General features: G+C 41.3%; 1 protein-coding gene across 4 annotated transcripts in view; it reads right to left on the bottom strand.

Annotated features, from left to right (window-relative positions):
• Positions 1 to 20460, bottom strand: part of TNC (tenascin C) — a 73645-nt gene that overhangs the window by 14070 nt on the left and 39115 nt on the right. For 2 of the 4 annotated variants that reach the window (XM_026860431.1, XM_026860429.1), the window contains 3 exons: positions 14305 to 14577; positions 11960 to 12232; positions 3683 to 3955 (listed from right to left, as the gene is read on the bottom strand). In XM_026860431.1, the coding sequence (XP_026716232.1) occupies positions 3683 to 3955; positions 11960 to 12232; positions 14305 to 14577 (819 nt within the window). Of the gene's footprint in view, positions 1 to 3682; positions 3956 to 5432; positions 5706 to 7958; positions 8235 to 10576; positions 10850 to 11959; positions 12233 to 14304; positions 14578 to 20460 lie in introns of all 4 variants that reach the window. The other 2 variants (XM_026860433.1, XM_026860432.1) reach the window with 2 other exon arrangements.

Below are 20460 nucleotides of genomic sequence, written 5' to 3'. Positions count from 1 at the left end.
ACCAGGTGGACTGCTGCATAACAGTAGTAAGAAGAGCCTTGACTACGTGGGAGTTTCACATCCCCAACTACCCCAACTGCGGCTACTTTCCTGGGAGCAAACCTGGCAAAGAAAGTGTAATGGACCATCAGAGCAAGAATCAGTCTGAAACGTGTCCCAGAGGTGTACGAGACCAGTACCTTTGAGCACAGGGAAATGGAAAAGGAGCAAATGAAACCATCTTCTTGAGCTACCTGAAAGCCAAAATTAAGCAGGCACAAAGAACAACCAGCGTGCTTTGGTTTGTCACTCATATAATAACTCAGTTTATCTGTTGGGCAGATACAGTCAATTACCATTATCCTTCAGCATCTTTCCCCATTAGTTGTATGAGAGACAGATGAGATTTCCTGTGAGGTTGCTAAAGCACCCATGATACTTGAGTAGCTGCTATTGTTTGGGGATTTTTTTTTTTTGCTAAAAAAAGTTGTTCTTTCATTACTAACTAACAGTGAATATGGTCACTGGCTTTCTTCTCCTAAGCAACAGGAAACATCAAGTTGCATTTAGCAACTATAAAGAGCATGTGAAGTGTTTTGTGATCCTCTCGGATGAAAAATGCTCTCACCGTGTGGTGAGACACCATTAGAGGAAGAGGAAAGTAGCAGCATGAGACTCACACTTCCTACCAAGGATATTAAGTGGCACACAGCTGTGTTGTGGTCCACCAGTAAGGGCTGAATTGCACCTTCACAGACATTATACAGATTAATTTCCAAAAGATACCAACTGTCCTTCTGAGAGCAGCAGTGGACAAACTCCCTCGTGCCATCTTAATTAGACACTGCAGGTCTGCATGATGCTGCCTACAGCAGAATTGATGAGCGTAAAATGGCAAACAGACAAATGCAGAAGGTAGAGAGAGTGGATATCCAAACAGGATAATCTTTTAACAGCATTATCATCGGCGGTTCTGGGTAAAAACTTGCTGTTCACTTGTACATACAAGTAAATAACAGAAGAACTACTTGTGATGGGTGTGGGAAGATACAACTTTATCATCAACTCCCATGTCCAGCAGTTTCACACCACATTCCTGGTGTGATGGGAGTGAGGAAGAATATCTCAGCCTGCAGGCAAGTTACCAGCTGCAGGACCAACACAAGCTACATGAAGAAAATAGCAAATCCAGTCCTGTTCCTGCTCATTCTTTCCTCATCCAAAGTCCATGGCTGTCACCAGATCAAATGCCTTGCTGACTTCTTAAAAGAGAAAGAAGGAAAGACAACCACAGAAGAGGAGGAGGAGGCAGGAAGAGGTGAACACTGCAAGATCCTTCCTCCCCTCCTTTCTCACAGCAGGTGGGTGGTTTGCTGTACAAAGAGAAGTGGTCGGACCCTCAGAGAGAACTGCGTGGCACTGCTCCAACCAGATCCCCTCAAGTGCACCAGTTACACCATTTGTGGACCCGATCCCCGAAGACTGCATTTGTGTATAGACAGGTACGTGCCCTGGGAGGGAAGAAGGGGGAGGCTGTGGGTGTTGAATACAGAGAAGGATCTTCAGTCTAGGTTATTTTACTGCCTTCATTTCCATGGTAGTGTTTGGTTTTGGTTTGCTGGTCTGTTTGCTATCTGTGTCCCAGCTGTTATTTTCTATCTCCTCTAATAAAATTAAAGACTGTCTAGCTAATCTATTCCTTGCTCGTTGTATCTTGTGCTGAGGCCAGAATAAAGCAAGGCTGAATATAAGCCTGAGCTACCCCCTTCAGGGATAGAAATGTTTCTTTGCAATCAGACTAGAAATGCTATAAATATACATGTGTTTCTCTAATCAACTCCTAAATAAGAAACTAGTGAGATGTCTTGGTGGCCCCAGATACCCCAAGTGGTGTAACCTGCAGTCCAAATTATTTAACTGGATTTCTGTGGCTCCAGCTCTGTTATCAATTATCCATGGGCTATTTACATCTGACAAACATCTTTTGGGCTATTTGCTTCAGTAGGTGACATGTGCTAAATCTCCCTGGAAGAACTGAATAAGAATGCAGTCATGAGGAAAATGATAACTCTTAGTGGTTTACCATAAATATCCTGGAAGTCAGTGAAAATGGGGACTCGCTGCTAACAAGTGCAGTTGACTTTAAACATCCCTCTCCATTATGAGTCAATCCGCATGAGGCTGGAGAAAGGGGGCTCGTGATGGAGGCATGTTCTGCTTCATGTAAATGTCTGCGTGAGTGTGTATGTGCCCTTGCTGTTTATTCAAGGGATGTGATGGCAGCCAGTGGAGCTGGTCAGAAATGTGCCTTTCCATGCTAACAACTGCCACCACAGACATTAAGGTGAATCATGAGGCCATGCTATTTCAGGAAAAGCTGTTCAATTCTGAGTTATTGTTGTCCCTTTTCTGTGTGTTGTCTGGAGTACACTGCTATGGCTGAGCAAATGCCTCTTTTATGAATTTCTGTTGGCTTCCTCAAACACTGAATTTACCTGTCCCCTTCTTGTAACCCTTCTCCCAAAATTAGACTGATTTGAAATTATGGTTTCATGTCAGCGAGCTCAACATTTTTAAAAGAGAGAATTTCAGCTAAAGGACGTTGCTTCATTTGCTCTAGATTTAAATATGTTTCAAAATGAAACCATGATTTTGGTGGAAAAAGATTGAAAAGCTTCATTCAGAAGTGCTGAAATTAAATGCTTCAAATCATAAAACTTTTTTTGTTTAAATTAATCTCAGGAATTCAACTTAATCCTTGAGAACTTTTTACTTGACTAATATCTGCTTATTATAACAGAAAAATAATATAAGAAAAAATATTCCAGTTATAAATACCCAAAACTTCCTTCTTCTCCTTGACACTGAGAAAATGAGGCTCTGTTTTGGTGGAGATTTTTCAGAAACATATAGGTCTAGGATAACTTCAGACAGCAGACATCTGCAGTTATGTTTACAATGTTTCTTCATTAGTGTGATACTATGAAGGGCAAGAACTCCAGCTTTGTGGAATTGGTATGCTGCAATTGAGGATTAAGGCCTTGGTATTTTTTTTTAAAATGAAATGGCATGAGTTGGCAGCCATACCTGTGTGTTTTCTTCTGGATGATTTTACCTGGGTAAGTCACGAAGCTAATTTACATCAGAATTTTTGACACACAATATTAAGAATATAAAGAAATTTCTGCTGAGGGAGTTCAAAGCTTTGATTTTGCAAGAAACTCAAGTTTATTTTGAAATATCAAGCGCATGTTGCTCCCAGTAAGATCAGTGTAAGTTAATGGTGCTTTGCTGATCAAGCCATAAACAAACTTCTCAATAGCTCTGATAAATTAATTTTGTCATATCTCTTTTCTAGAGAGGTAAATTATTGTGGAGTATGTGTAATTAGTCCCAGAAAATGGCTGAAAAAGGCTGATAAAGGGACAATATTGCTTAGCTCTCAAAGCCAGTGCTTTAATTGCTAGACCCTGCTACCTAATTCCAGATCATGAAAGTAATTAAATTAAACCACATTAAATAGACAGGGATAAAGCTAAGGAACCTGAGATGGTTGATTATAAGTAACTACACCTCGCTGACCCAGTAACTTGGATAAGGGACATGCAGCAGACACTCCAGTAACAGCTGGCTATGAAAAGGAGAGATGCTGAAAAAAACCAGGCATGAACATGTTACGTGTTTCCTACTGCAAAGACAATACCTGTGGTTGCTACTGCATTTATGGGCTGAGAACGTCGTCCACTGCTAACTCCGTAGAGCTCGATTTCATATTCAGTACCCTCTTTCAGCCCTGTTATATCGTGGGTGCGCTCATGGCCTGGCACTATTAGTTCCAGCGGATCAGATTTCCTTTTGGTATCCCTGATTTTTAGAACAAAACTGTCGAAAACCCCATCATCTGCAGTCCAGGACAGACGGAAGCCATCTGGAGTAGCATCTGAAACCAGAAGGTTGTCGACCTCGGGTTCTGCCTCTAAAAATGGAGAAGACAGTAGTAGGGAAAAGAAATGACTTTTTAAACAGTTCATTAGAGACCTGTCTGAGGTCTGGTTATAGCATACTGCAAGAATCCAACCACAGTTCAAAGAAAGGGAAACAATCTGCCAGCTATTAAAAAAAAAATAATAAAAATTTAAAAATTAGCATTATACACATACTGAAGGAGATATATGTGAGTGTGTGCAGGCCCATTCAAACTTTCACTCTTTAACAGCAAATCCACTGCATGGACATACACCATTTGCCTCTGACATGCAAAGTTACACATGCTAATAGGAAGTTTCATGTGCATTTCTCCCTTGCTACCTATGTGAAACCTTTATGTACAATAAAAACAAGCTCTTGTTATTGAACCGCAGGCATGCCTGTAATATTGTCAGGTCTCTGTCTGTTAGGAGGACAACACAGAAGCCACTTCAAAGTCTTTCTCTTCATGCAAACCCTTTATTTCATGCACTTTTGGCATCTGTGATGCTTCTGATCAGATGAATCCTTTGCTTCGATGTTAAACAAATGCTGAAGCAGCAAAGGGGAACCATGAAAATTCATATCCCTTAAACAGCACACTTAAATCCAAATGCGAGACCTACTGTCTTTAGTGAAAGAACCCATTCAAGAGGATCCAGGAGCTGAAAGTTATTAATTACCTGCAAAACATCTTTAGCTCAGTATGGTCAGGCATCATTACCTACAGAAATGCTACTGGAGTGGTTACTCTCTTACAGCATCTCCAATGCACTTCTTTTTCTGCAGAAAGACATTCCTATTTATTTTCTCATGAACCTCCAATCAGGTAACCCCCAGCTTTACTGCTGCATAGACAGCAACGTGCAGATAAGACTTGGTGGTTATGGGGCTAGAGAATCAGTCTGCAGTGATTTTTCAAGAAGGCTCAAGTACTGCTCGAAAATGGCCACTATGATGAGGTTGAACACATGAGCTAAGTTTTTCTGGAGAGAGATGCCAACTTTATTGGTGGCAATGATCACACGTGATGGCATTTGGGTAGAACCCACAGAGAAAGTGAAAGAAAGGAGACCATGGGCAAGAAATCCATAGCTCTTCCCGAAGGTCCTGACAGTTGGCAAGTTGGAGAACGCTGATGTGCCCAGCAGCTGTTAACAAGACGAGCTCCCACATGCAGCCATTTGTCTTTAAAGACTTCGGTTAGAAGTACCTGCATGACCATACCAGAAACTTTCACCCCTCAACCCACATCATGCGCCTCTACAAGATCCCTCATTAAGACAAAATGGAAACATCAAGTTAAAAGGAACAGAATTTCATTGGTAGACCTATCAATCATGAGGAGTTATTGTGTAGCCACGATGCAGAAAAGGATGCAAAAGCCAAAGTTTGCTTTGCAAATGTATTACAAGAAACATCTTCCATGTGAGAAGAAAAGCAAGAAAGAAAGGGTGGAAGGGAAGAAATTGTTCACATTAAAATACCTGTAACAGCCACAGTGCTCAGGGGCTTTGTTTGGTGCCCCTTGGCAAAACCATAAAGCATAACCTCATAGCCAATGCCAGTAATAAGGCCTTTAAGCTTCAGTTGCCGCTGGGCTCCCGTAAGGAGGAACTCCTGTGGGTCCAGCAGCTTGCCAGAATCCACCACGACTACTAGAAAGTTGTCAAAGGCATTCTCCGATGCCATCCACGACACTGTGAACCCATAAGGGTTAATATCAGAGACAGTTAGGTTTTCCAGTGGGGGCATTGCCTCTAAAAGAAGGGAAGGTGCAAAAACACACACAAAAAAAGAAGCAAAAAACATTGCAAATTAGAAAGTGTCACAGATTCCACTGAACATAAATCACATTTTCCCCACGAAGTATGGATTTAATAGAAGCGCACAGTTAGGACCACAAGACTAAGACTTTCAATAGAGCCTCCAGAAGCTAGGTGCTCAATTCTCAATTTTCATCAAGGGTGTCTCAGCACCTCAGCTCACAAGCTCCATTGAAATTCCTTCCAAGCTCACCGTGTAAGCACATTTCTTCTGTTACACATGCACTGTAAGACAGTTATAACCAAAACTTTTAGAAGTGCTATGCATAAAGCTTTCACCTCCTTCCACTTGTCTCCACCACCAATGCTTCAGGGACAAGCTCAACTTTGCATTCACAATTCCTCTATTTTGCTTCTTTACTTCTCTACTTCACATGAATATCTCCAGCTTTTCTTTTCAATGTGGAAGGGTCAGAGATGCCAGAAGGACTGACAGAAGCAGGGTATTTATCAGTCAGGGTCATAGCCAGTGAAAATACTAAATACTTGCAAGACTGTTTTTTGTGGGACATAAGAGAGAAGCCAGAGTTTGCACTGGCTAAGGGCAGGGGCCAATGGCTACAGAACAGAGTAATAATCTGTCCAAAGAGCTTCACAAGCAGCTGCTAGTGTGGTATGTTGACAACTTAAAGAAATTCCAGTGAGGGGTCTTTTTTAAGTTGTCAACATACCACACTAGCAGCTGCTTCAAATCCTCCAAACTATCCCACCAAGTCTTTGAAAAAAAAAAAAAGAGACCAAATTTCCACAAGATAGTTCCTCAGTGTATTTTGCTCACTCAAAATCTGACAAGTCAAACAGCAAGATCAGCTGGTTCTGTGAAGCCGTGGCCTTGATCCTGGATCCCAGGAATTACTAGTATTTCTCTACACTACTTATCACACCTTGCTTTGGCTCAGGAGCTAACTCAGCTGATCTTCCAATCGCTCAAATTCCACTCACTTGTAAGAAAATACCCATTAGTTAAACACAAAACTCTCTCCGGAAAGGGTCTGGGGTTTGCTGAAATTGATGTTCTATTAGAATTTGACATAAAAATTTCCTCCTAAAGTTTTTTAATTTGGAAGTCCTTACATTTTGATGTTTACACATTTGGGTGCCAGAAATTCAACACAAATTTACTCAATTTGGAAACATTTTTGCAGCTTACTTGGTTTTAACTAATCAACCCTGGAGATTCACATTTTGATTTGTTTCCTGGAGGATGTATAAACAAATTAAGAGACCAAATGCTGAAATTATTTTCCTGGGATAGGTGACGAGTGACACCAACACTACACGCAGCAGGTTTATGTGAACTGCTGGCACATCCTTCTGCTTGTGGAGAGTGCCACATGTTTACCTTGCTGTGGGAAGCTTCCACTCAAAATACCAATGTCCATGGTTTATTTTCAAAAAGCAAGCATTTGTACTCTGGTGGAGCAAAAGAGCAGGGGTTTTGAAAGCAGAGTTGCTCACTACTGGCTATGTGACTGAATGTCATTAGGGGGCAGATCAGAGCTGGTGCAAAATGCAACCATTTGCCTTAAGGAAAATGATCATGGACATTGTCTTTTACAGAGGTGGCAGCCTAGATGCTGTGAGAGATGCTGCTGCTGCAACTGGTGTTGCCACTGCATGTTGAGGAAGAGAGGAAAAGGCCTCAGTTTCTCCATTAATCCTATTTAGGGTGTCCATACATCTATGTGACAAGCCCTAGGAGCACATACTGCCCACATAATACAGAGGGTGAGCTCTGTAGCATTTATTTGATCATCTAGAAGGCATGGGATATACAACTGATCCCAGTCAAAATCTGGCCGAAATATTCAGACCTAAGTGATGTGTTGAGGGGACATCACAGGACAAGGGGTGTCCTACAATCCAGTCCCCTCTGGATCCTTCAGATGTAACTACTGAGTGTTTGGGAATTTTTCCCCTCAAACTTCAGGAGTTAAGAAAGATTATTTAGACATGGGAGAAAGACTCCAGTGGGCTCTTAACTCACTTTAAACTAGTACTCCTAGAAATATTTTTTAAGGTCAACACGACTAGTCTGACCCATCCCTGCACTAAGTTTGCAAACAAAACCATTGGTGCTGGACAAGATATTCAGTGCTGTAGAGAGTCTTTTTTTTTTTTTAAATCCATGCTGGAATATGTATTTTTATAAGTCAATACATAGACTCCAAACCTTTAAGCAGGTACCTGTCATGACAAAAGCAGTGAGGGGCTCTGTGTGAACACCTGCACTGGTGGTCCCCTTAATGTTAATGTCATAGCCAGTGTAATCTAGCAGGCCTGAGATGTGAGCGCTGCGAGCACCTCCTGACACCGTAAGCTCCTGGGGTTCATGTGCTGCATAGGAATCTCTAATGTATATAACAAACTTGGCAAAAGGCCCATCTCTTGTGGTCCATGAGAGGTTGAAGCTGTCGGGGGTAACGTTTGTGAGTGTGAGCGTGCCCAGCTGTGGCTCAGCCTCTGAAGGAGAAAGGAACACAGGTGAAGAGAGAGCGTTACTCCTGGGGGCTGGGGGTATTAGCAGTGGAGGTTTATAGATGCTTAAAGATAAGGCTGAACGTTTTAACTTTGTTAAGTGGTTGAAGAAATAAAAGGAGCATAGCAAGAGCTATTTTGTAAGGTTTTGGAAAGAAGCCACTGAAATTAGTGCTGATTTTTATTTTATTATTTCATTCAATTTTCTTAAATAAACTCAATTTTCCTAATGAAATGTGGGCCTGATTTACAGAGGCACCAACAGCGTACAGTCCTGTGGTAAACCCATACAAATTGCAGGAACTCTGCACTAGGAATTTGATGGGAATACAAACCCACAGCAATTCCAAAGTAGATGAAGTAGGATTCAGGCAGGAATTAGGCAAGTCCAAAACAGTCATCCTTGAAATCCTAGTTCAGCTTCTGTTTAGTGTTTCTGTTGCCTGGAGTTGTAGATACTTTTGTTTTGGACCCTGAAGTTCATGAAGTTTATTATGAAGTTTATCACTAACAGTGATTATCGCAGCACTAATCTCAGGCCAAAACCTCCCTGGATTCCACAGATAAGGTGTTCCTCATCCTCTGATTAGGCACAATCAGGGAATGTCTAACACAGACTAAACAAAAAAAACCCCACAACACTGCTGTTGCTCTTCTTTCTGACTGTTCAGTGGTCAGGGAACTTCCTTAAGAAGCAAAGACTTTCCTTTTCTGTTAAAGGAAATTCAAAATCACATCTCTCCCCTGCCAGGGGTGAAACTTGGCCTTCAGGCTATAGGAGGGGGGAGCTCCTTAAGCATCCTGTTTTAAAGCTATTCCATTTAACATAACATTAAAGATTCATTAGAGCACAGGGAGAGCACAAACATGACCTGTCCATCAGGTGGTCAGAGAATCCTGTCTCTGCTCTCAGGTCTGATTTTCTGCTATTCCTCTTGCCAATTGAGTATAAACCAAGAACACCTTGGGAAATGCAGCCAGTGAGATACAGGAAAATAACTATGGAATGATTCATGCTGGGAGAAAAGTAGGAAAGATGTATCTCACTGACAAAAAGAACAGTAAAAGAATGAAATCCTTTTCTTAACTAAAGCCTGAACTGCTGCAAGATGTTCCAACTTTTACTCCCGTCCCTCATTGCAAGAATTTTAAATAATAGTCCACCACCTTCTCGAGAATTGCCTAGGAACAGGTGAATCCAAGTGGCCCCAATTAAGGACACATGCTGTTGTCATGCTGTCAACCAGTGACCGTCAATGCCTTCATGGCTGACAGTGGAGATGTCACCATGTAAGCATGGTACTTCTGAAGACAGGGAAGGAGATGAGAAAATATCCACAAAGCAAACAGGCTTGGGTGGAGAACCCAGGGAAACCGAGCGTGGAGCCATCAGCCCCGCATGCAGGTCAGAGAGGACAAACTGATCCTTTCCAACCTCATCCTGAAACGGCCACATTCCTTCACATGCCACTTGCATCCACTCAGACATGTTCATATGATGATACCCAGACTCCAAAGAACACTACATGCAAAATAATTTGAAATTATCTCTTCAGGCAAGCCTTAGTGATCTCCCACTATCCTGGAATCACCATCACCATAGGAAAAGCTCTGACATCCAGTGAAACAAGACAGGTCTTAGAGACTCAAAGGTAGCAATGCAAGTGACAGAGTGGTGGGCTGACCATCAAGAACAGGTGAACTTGCTTTTTGAGCCCTGCTCCCTGCTGGGAACACAAAAATAACTAGGCAGAGAAGAACATCAGAACCAGCACAAGGTGGTCAGACCACTCCATGCATTTTTTGACTGGTCATTTAGCATGCTGCATGAAACACCCACGAGAGATGCAAATGTCTTGAAAGACATTGGCTTTTAAGAACAAAGAACCAAAATGACATGCAGGTGCCTCTCCAGGCTGATAAAGACAGGAAAGCCTCCCACCCACAACAAAGCGAGTGAGGGTGGGATGAACACGAACTTCATTCCAGATCAAGTGCAAAAGTACTCTCAAAAATATTAACCATCTGGAGCAAGTCAATTATATATACACAGAACTTGCAGATAAGTGTATATATAAGAAAACCAATCAAGGTTTACTACTGGCTCCCTTAATGCTGGGGGCACTTTTTCAGCCTTTTCCATTGTCTCAGAGCTCTCTTTTCCAAGCACTCTCAAGCCCAGCATATTTCAGCCTCCCCTTATATCCATCTCCCTCGAATTTACCAAAGGAACGATGATGAGTTGGAGCCATGATTTAGAGCAGTTCGGTGGACAACAGAAGAAAGAAGATAAAAAAGCAAACCTGGAAGGTGAAACAGTGAAATACCTGTGGTTGCCAGTGCTGTCAAGGTCTGACCACCTTGCCCATCAATTACACCATGGAGCTGAACTGTGTAATTAGTGGCAGCTTTGAGGTTGGTGACTACATAGTGCCGGGAGGCCCCTGGCACTGTGTGCACCAGGGAGTCCAAAGGGAAGTCAGAGTTTCTGACTTCTAGAATAAAGTGGTCAAAGGCATTGTCCTGTGCTTCCCACGTGAGTGACATGCTGTCTGAGGTAGCATTTGATACAGTGAGTTTGCTAAGGAGAGGTTCCTCTACTATAGGAAGAAAAACAAATGGAAATGTATTGCAATTATTAAAACCCAAAGCAACAAAATAAATTAATATAGAAGTTCAATTCCCATGAGCGACAGGTCACAAAGATCATCTAGCCTTGTGTTTCTCAATGTTTTTCATACCACCACCCCTGCAGTCACCCTGCCCCTGTTACCCATGATTCAGTGATTCACAATCTGCTGATGCTAGAAACGGCAATTCTGTAATACCTGATCACTGAAATTGGATATTCTACTTTATGTCCTTGGCCACATTAATCTATTGCTATGATAAACTGCTATGACAACTTTTCCTAAGATCATGTCAGCAGGCAAAATTTGGTAGAGATATTAAATGATCACAACATGAGCTATTATCTGCCTAATATGAGAATCACCTTCTGCTTCTGTAGTCTAGTCCTCTCCTTTCACTTTCATACTGTAATTGGCTAGAACACATCAAACATTTGGCAACCTCATCTTTTCTGGAAAAACTAATTCTAAAACCTCGAGATGTGCAATGTGCCAACAACTAAATGCCTACCTATTTCATTAACCAACATCAAGTCAAATGGACTCTCCCACCCAATGTAAACTGAATTCTGAAGTTGAATTCAAACAATGCATCTGCCTTGTAGGAGTCTGCTGTCACAGACTGAAATGTCCCTGAAACCTATTTGAGAATCAGGATTAAAAGCGTATCTAGAAATCAGCTTATCTAAGAAAAATAGTGTCTATACTGTGTGACAGATGCAAACACATGTTGCAAGGCTAACATAATGAATCATCTCCCACCTGGTTCTTGGGAAATTTGTTTTGCTTCTCATCTGTGTCAGCGGTTGCCCCAACCTTAACGTATGAACAAGAACAAACTTATTGTGTGAATGAAATCACATCACAATGTGACTGACTGACTTTGCTGGATGGGATGATGGATTAACATTCACAGTTCAAAAAGTCCCCGGCAGGTCTTCCTTAGAAGGTGTCAAACATTGAGGTAGAGGATTTGGTAATGGGTAGACTGATGGGGTAGCTGAGGGCAGGGAAAGGGGTACAACCTGTAAGGAAGAGTTAGAAGAAAGAAGAGTTAGCATTGAGGTAGGTTTCATATACCTGTTGTAGCTGCAGCACTTATTGCCTGTGTGCGGAAACCACGAGAGATCCCATAGAGGTAGACAATAAAATCAGTGCTGGGGGAAAGCCCTGAGATATGAGCAGTTCTTGAATTGCCTGAGATGTTGAACTCCATGGGCTCCAGAAACCTGTTAGAATCAATAATTTCAATAGTAAAGACGTCGAAGTCCCCACTGGTGGTTGTCCAAGAAAGGTTGAAGCTTTCAGGAGTAATGTCGGAAACGGTTAGCTCACCAACTTCTGGGAGTGCTCCTGAGGAGGGAAACAACATCGGTCAGAAGGGGAGAGCCCTGTACCTCCTCCTGTCAGAAATGCTGTGCTGCTCTCTGCTCATGCCAGCAGCACTCCAAGCTGCCATTGGAGAAGAGGGTTTGAGTAAAAGCTTGCTACAAGCAGACAGGTACTAAGGGGAAGAATTCAAATTAAAGAATCTCAAAATGTTAAATAAGAAAAAAAGGCAAGGAAAAAAAAAAAAAAGAAAAATAAGCTTTAAAGCTATGGCTGTTTCCCTTTACCTCCAGGAGCAGAGCAGCCATGCATCTTTGAGGTCTGAGCATGAAAACAGATGCAAAAGAACTTTTCTGAATGCCCCTGGGACACTTGGAAAAGTCAGCTTCCAGATTTAGAAGAAGCTAAAACTAGAGCTATTGCTATATCCGAAGGAAAAGGTTGTGTTTTGTTTGCTCTTCTACTTTCCCTTTCAGCTTAAGCCTATGAAAGCTGGCATGTAATTTTGGAGCTGGAGCCAAAATGCAAAACAGTGATAGTTGCCTTGGGGTTTCTTCCTCTCTGTAGACATCTCTGCCGTGTTACAGGAAGGCTCAGAAAATTCTGACAATTGCAAGTCCCCAGAAGGGAAAATTTTGAAAAGCCGGGTGCTGAGCATGACCCAGAAAGGGAAAGGAAAAACCTCAGCAGGGCATCTTCTGCTGTTTTCATTACGTTGATAAAAAGAGAGCACATTGCACATTTAGGCAGGACACCCATGCTGTCTGTTTTCTTGTTTGTCCCTGGACAGGCTCCTTTGTCTGGCCACATTTGTTTATTCTCAATGGGCAATCTGCTACCAGCTCACACTCAGGACTCTCAAGGCACAGGACTTCTAGCCTGCAGCGGGACACAGCCCAAGGCAAGTGCTTTGTGCCAGACTCGTTTCTACCTAAGCCAGGCTGCCTAAAGCATTAGAGAAACAAGCAAGCTCTACTGCGTTTCATGTTTTAATTCTGCTTAGTTGTTAAGTGTACTTTTATCCTCTTCTGTTCTGGGTAACATGTGCTTGGGGAAATCAGATATGAGCAAGCTCTGGCTATCTCACAATCACAGGAGGTTGCAAAGGTCTGTAAGGAAGCCCAGAGGCAGCAGATATTGTCTACAAGAAATTACCTGAAGGAAGAGCACTGGTGCCCCTTTACTGCCAATCAATCCATACCCTGTTCATTACCAATGATGATCACACCTGGAAGAATCAGTGAGCCATACAGGGTAGACGTAAGTATCTATTTACCTCTCACAGTCAAAGCTCATGATGAGTTCTCATTTAAAACTTCTGTCTTTCACAAGATCAGCCAGAAAATTATTTTTGTGGCTCTTGATTAGTTTCATGCCAGTATCTGATAATGTGGGGCTTGCCTTCCTTCTTTCAGGTCAGTTTTATGCCATGGTAGTTCTGCTGAGTTTATTCTTCTTGCATTACATCTTTTTCAGACCAATCAGACTATTTAAAAATCTTATGTGTCTTAATATATGACATCACTCTTGGCGGGAATTCATCTGTGTTCTCTTCTACATGTGAACATACAGAAAGAAGGTGTCTGTCCTTGCCCTTGAGTCAGATGCACACACTATATCCCTGAGTTTGTATTTATACAAAAGCTCATGCATAATTTCAGAGGTAGCTTCTGAAGGGTAAAAACTAAACATACTCTCAGGCTTTGATTATTTGGGCTATAAAGAACAGATTTTTATAATTTTACAAGGCAACCTGGGATTTCCCAAGCATGTACCACAGACAGATGGGTTTTGCTGTTAGTGTCAACCAGCAGAAAAGTGAGTAAAGGGAACAAACCAAGTCATTCTGAGGTAGGAAAAAAAGCATTCCTAAAAATGAAGGGCTCCATAGGGGCACAGAGACTCTTATTGGAAAGTCTAATCATGAGACGTTTCCATGCCAGAGATGTTCAGCCAAGCTTTAATGAGTTCAGTGCACCCCATGCAAAGCCGAGCCAGTGAGCAAGCTTTGCCGAGCAGCTGCAATAGCTCTGGCTCACATCCCTGTCTGCGAAGAAAGGGAGCCATGAGTCTGGGTGAGTGACTTGAAAAGGTACCTGTCACGGTTTCAACAGAAAGGGGTTTGGTCCTGTAGCCTTGAATCACACCACGAAGTGTGATGATATAAGGTGTGTGGGCCTTGAGCCCTGTAACATTCATAAAGCGCAGTCCGCCTGGGACTGTGACATTCCGGGTTTCGTCGGGATTGTCAGACTCCTGCACCTGAATGATAAAGTTCTCATAGGCCCCGTCGGCTGCTGTCCAGGTGAGCTGGAAACCATCCCAGCCAGTCTCCGATACCGATAATTTTCCAAGCTCAGGTTCCTCCTCTGAATAAGGACAGAGAGTCAATCAGTTACTCATATTACAGACTAGTGGTGATGTCGTATTATTTAATGATGTTCCGTGTTAATGAATTTCACTCATAATCAGTGACACAGAGATGCACCCCCACACACACACATCTACATTCTCAGCTGCCCCAGATAACTTGTAAAGTCTCTTCAGAGATATGGCAAGACAGAACAGTAAGGAAAGAACTGTAATAAATAATAACCAGATTAATGACAAAAGACTGCTTACAGAAAACAGCTTACAGACCATCTTACAGCTGCAACTGTTTTGCCAACATTAAATACAACTCCATATGAGACAAGTAAGTATTACTATAACCCCTTTACTGCACTATTAAAAACTCAATGTTTGCCTTTATGAAGTGATCGTGAATACAGCGATAATGCCCGTTGTAAGTGTAGGAAGACACTGAGTTCAGAGTGGCTGGCATTCAGATATTTATACTTTTAATTGTGTCCATGTGAAGGATGCTATTTATTCTTCCAAACTATTTCTAATCCAGAACAATAAAGAAGGGGAAAATTCCTCCCTATTTGCATATCTTCAGTTTAATGGATTCATCTTTCGTATGTGACATTATTCTGTCCAACCATCCTGGGGGCATAGAAGGTTGGACTTTCAGAATTACTGATATCAATCTAAAATTTAAATCTGCATTCACAGAAATCAACATTCTCATAAACCATCACATGGGTGGCCAGGGAAGTTGGGAACCATCAGAGCTAACTCTCTGATGCTATTAAATCTGAAAGTTTAGGTCCTTTTTTCAGCAAGAGTAAAGTCCTCTGTTACAGAGGAAACACAGCTGCTTCCTTAAAATTAGCAGTCATATGGAAAAATGACAGAGCAATACCTGGGTTTTTTCTACATGGAGAATCTTGCTATGTGATATATCACTGACCTGTGGACTGCGATGACTTTCTAGCACTTTTCTTATACATAAGCATTACAATAAGAACAGTCTATCTGAATAATTCCAATCTGCACGGCTAAGTATTTATAAGAGATGAGGCACGAAGGGAAATGGATATGATTTGTCAGTTGTGAACTTCAAGATTTATGCATATTTTAAGGCAGAAGATAAAGGGGTCCTGGAATAAATGAAAATTAGGCTCAGCAACATTACTCTCATAAATCTTCCCTCTGTGAAAACAGAGTACTTATTGTATGACTGCTGCATAGCCTTATATAGGTAGCTGAGGTTATATTTTCAGAAGTTGAGCACTCATAGATCACAGTCAAATATCTTCAGTGAGATTCAGCAATGTATAGTAAATTGCTACTACTCAGGAATACAAAAGTTTTGAGGAGCTTTTCCCACCCTGTTAGAAAGGAATGAGATTATTTATGATATAACACAATGATGTTAAACAAACAAACAAACAGCAATCATGAATCCAGAGCTGTTTTGCTTTATCAGGAACAGAAATGAGACTCATCTAGGCAAAATATGAATCCTGTCAAAATAGCACTTTTTAGCTGAAAAAGAAAAAGCAGGACAGGAAAGGAATTGGTTATATCAGAAATAATGATATTTTGGTGGGAACAGAAACAAATATTATAAAACAAACACAATTCCTTAAAATGAAAATGTAACTAACCCAAAAGAAACAGTAGGATAAAATCTTTTAAGTAAAAGCTTGATTATAGTAATGCAGTAATGATCACAGCGTAAAAGCAATTTAGATTTCTCTGAAGAGTGCTCAGTTTCATTCCGTTCCAAGATGCAGAGTCCCTTTTCCTCCCATTTGCTTCTCATGCATGTCTGAAATGGAAGTGCACATAACCCCATCATGCTTTCTAGGGACCAAGAGATTCTCATACAAAATCATGCACCAACTGGACTGTTGGAGACCTCCAAAAGCCTCATCCATAAAGCATCCAACATATATGACAAAACAATGACAATGTCATGGCAAATGATATCAAGGGATGATGTTTCTTATTAAAAAAAAAAAAAAAAGAGAGAACAAACCATTGAGAGATGAGACTACTCTAGCATTGTAATAGGTGTGAAATAATCAGTGTGTTTCTATGTAAATATTTTATCTCATGTTGTTAGTTTGGTTTTGGGTGGTGGACAGGTACAGTCATTAGTCTTCAGCTAGGCTCTCCAGATATGAACTTATGCCCTGGTACTTTGATCATTATTGAACAGACCCCTGTGACTATAGGCCTGTTTCTTCATGAAATTCATGTAATGGAGTTAAGAGGTGGAAGTTTTTGGAAAGGTATGCTCCCAATGTGTTACAATCTTTTTTTTTTCTCTGACATCACCACTTCCATGCCAATGCTGCAAACTGTAACCTCCTTGCAATCTTTCTTGTGTTTGAACCACAATCCAGATAAATATCTGTAGCATCTTGCTATTTTCATGTGCCGTGTAAATAGCAGATGCATCAATGTCTCTCTCTGCATGCAATTTGAAAAGAGAGAATTGATGCTACATCACCTTAAAAGCTGCATGGGGCATTGTCCATGCTGCACCACTCAAGGCTCTCATTCCACAACAACAAGAGTTTTATCCGTGCAAAAGGAAGAAAGAAAAATAACAGCTAAGAAGAAATGCATCACTCACAAAGCCTAGCATTTCTGCAGTGGAACAGCAGTACGAAAATGAAATTCTCTATTTCAAAGCAGAAAAGGAACATATGGCTAATGAATCCATAGAAAATACCTGTAGCAGCTAGGGCTTCCAGGGACCAAGAGAGCTGACCTTGAGTGCTTCCATGAAGGTTTATCTGGTACTGTGTGCCAGCTGTGAGATTGGTAATTTCTGTTTCTCGATGATTTCCCGGCAAAAAGATTTCCTGTGTTCTGTTTAAACTGGACAGGTCTTTCAGAGTGATAAAGAACTGATCAAATACCTCATCCTGTGCTGCCCAAGACAGGGTGAAACTACTGAAAGTCCTGTGTGTTATATTAAGGTCATGAAGAGCACCAGTGGCTTCTGAGATGGGAAGGTCAGTGGGCACCGAAAGCAGAGCGTGAGAATCAGTGCTGGGGTTTGTTAAATAGCTTAGCTCTGTAGGTGCAGGACTGGTAGGCTTAAGTGATGTTTCATTGATTGATTCTCCAGGTGTTGTGACTAGATGTGCTGAACAGAAGTAAATTACAAGTTAAAATTTCCTGATAATAAACCCCCAAATATAGACAGCTAACATCTGCTACAAAACAGCTTATGAGCTTTGCATTAAAGAGCTGTAAGACCTGACAAAACAGATGGGTACTTCTTTTTTGGAGACTGAATCCAGGCCACGAGCAGAGGTAGCATCACCAAGCACAGCATAGTTCTGACACTAACTAGCAGATCCATAACAACAACCATTAAACACAGAGATGAGCTGAAATGCTTCCAGCAGAGAAACAGGCACGTCCTCAGTTGATGTAAATCAGTACACCTTGATTACCTCCAAAGAACTTTGTTAATTTACATCGGTGAGGATTGGAACCCTAAGTGTCTCAAACATGCCTTTTATCTTTACTACATCATGTCAGTTATTGCTTCTGATACAAACCATAAGTGGAATGCATGCCAAATATTGCAAACATATCCAAACCCAGACTGAGAAATCAACCACAGCAGAAGCATGCGAAATCTCATCTTATCCAATCAAAACCAGGCTCGGAGGAGTTATCCATCTGGATACATGCAGAATTTTAAAAAAGGCAAGGGGGGACACACATCCTTACCTAAAAACTAGGACAGAAAGAACTTGAGCAATCTTTCTTTAAAGAGATCCAAAGGAACGGAAGGGAAAAAGACTTGGCCTTCAACATGCTGAATGATCTGTGAATATATCCTGTAGTACAGTCAGATTCTGAAAATCTGAAAACTGTGGAGATCACAGAGAATGTGTTTCTGATCACAGCTGCAAGGCCACAGGCAGGTGATTTTTCTGACATGCAGAATTATCTCCTCATTAGTGGAAAACCACATCATTTCACACCTCAATGACTTCCTTGCTTTCATGCTCCACTTGCATTCAATTAAGAGAGAGCAAGTCATCTACCACCATCAATCAGATCAGCATTAATACATACTCAGGATTCAGTATCTGTCTCCAAATTCACACATGTATCAGAAAAAAGTTTTCAGAGAAGAAAGTTCAATTAAAAATGTTTTAAAATAAATGCAGAAATGTTATCTTGAAAATATACTCTCAGGACAAATACAGATGTAAAACCATTGTGATTTATATTTACATATGTCATTTATATTCCTGATTTAGGTAAGGGCCCTCCTTAAATTACACCAGCACATGATCTGAACCAGGCCCTACATATGCTGCAACCTGAAGGCAGCCATGCTGTCATCACACTAGCATACCTGCAATGGTAACCTCTACCATAATTCCCTCTTTCTCAGTAAACCAAATGTCAGAACTATTAGCTGACTGCACTGGGGCTACTGAGCCCAGATAACAAAGCTGGAAGCCATGCAGTGTGGAACCACTAGCCACTGCGACTATCCGCTGCTTGCGCACAATTAGATGCCAACCAGCTCTTCCCTCTTCTGGGAACAGGCAAAAGGCTACAGTATTAAGCAAGCGCACTGGTACTTGTTCAGCCTTAAGGCTGTCTAACATGTGTAGCAGTAGCTGGGCTTTACTGTGGACTACTTCTGCAGAAGACATGCATAGGTAGAGTGAACAGACCAGGGGCAGGAGAGAGCAGCAGGACATTACACCTCCATGCTGTGGATGGTCCCACTGGGAAAAACCCATGCGCCCTGAACTGGAAACTGAGGACAAAACATACAAAAATACAAGGGAAAAAGAAAAAAGAAGTCTGGCATTACGTTCCTGATATGCTGAGAAGTAAGAAAACCTTGTGTAATATTAATCAAAACTGGCTTCTCATGTTCCCTCATTTTACTTGACCATCCCTACTGACATTTCTCCCAGATTCCTGCCAGTTCTAGTATAACCACACAAGGACTTGGCTATTCCAATTGGAATGGGAAATACAGCAGCAGTTCAACTGTATTACATGACAACTGATGCACCAACTACCTAAGTGGCATTTTAATTCAGAATTTTGCTGCCACAAGTCGATTAATTTTATTGCGCCAATTTTGGCAACTACACAGGAAGTTGCCATGTACAGCTTATCTCATGGAGCAGATGTAATTATAAGTAGTTATATTACCTTTGATTTTTTTCAGACTTTATTCTGAATATTACCTTGGGTTTAATGACTTGACTCCACAAATGAATTCATAGATGAGAAAGAGTGGTCTACCCTCTGCACACATATAAACGCACATATACCCCACATTAAGCTAATGTGCATGGAGGAGTATGTGGCTTTGTGTACAAACAACCAACAGACAGAAAAATGAAAACTATATGAATATATGAAAAATACTCTGATACCACAGACAGTATCAATGTTCATTGTTTAGCAGATAGAATACTATAACAGATAACGAAAAATTTGGAAAAGAATCAAACTGTAGGATAACAAGATCAACGGAGTTCAAACACTTGACTTAGCAATTAGGAGAATAGATAGGGAGAAGAGAAAGAGAACTCCGGGAGCCCTAGGTGGGTGGATGACAGCCAGATAGAATGATTCATGGTGGCATGATGAATGAACAGTAGATGCTAGAGAGCTGAAAGCTATGTAGAAGGGAAACTGGATGGACAACAAACATATGCTCTTTATCAGACAGGAATACTTCTGAATATCATTCTCTTAGTAAAATCTTCAAGCTGAATATGGCCTAAATACATCTGTCCTGCTGTTGCTAACCTTTTGAGGAATTCTATTGTAATGCTTAATTGGCAATTTTACTAAAAAGAATGTTAATGTTCTGCCAGGACATTTCCCCAGTTCCTTGGGAGAGAGCAAAC

Source organism: Athene cunicularia (assembly GCF_003259725.1).
Source record: "Athene cunicularia isolate RWA chromosome 17 unlocalized genomic scaffold, athCun1 chr17_part1, whole genome shotgun sequence".
Taxonomy (NCBI): Eukaryota; Metazoa; Chordata; class Aves; order Strigiformes; family Strigidae; genus Athene; species Athene cunicularia.
Note: the sequence above shows the minus strand (reverse complement) of the source record. Positions and strands in the feature narration are given on the sequence as shown.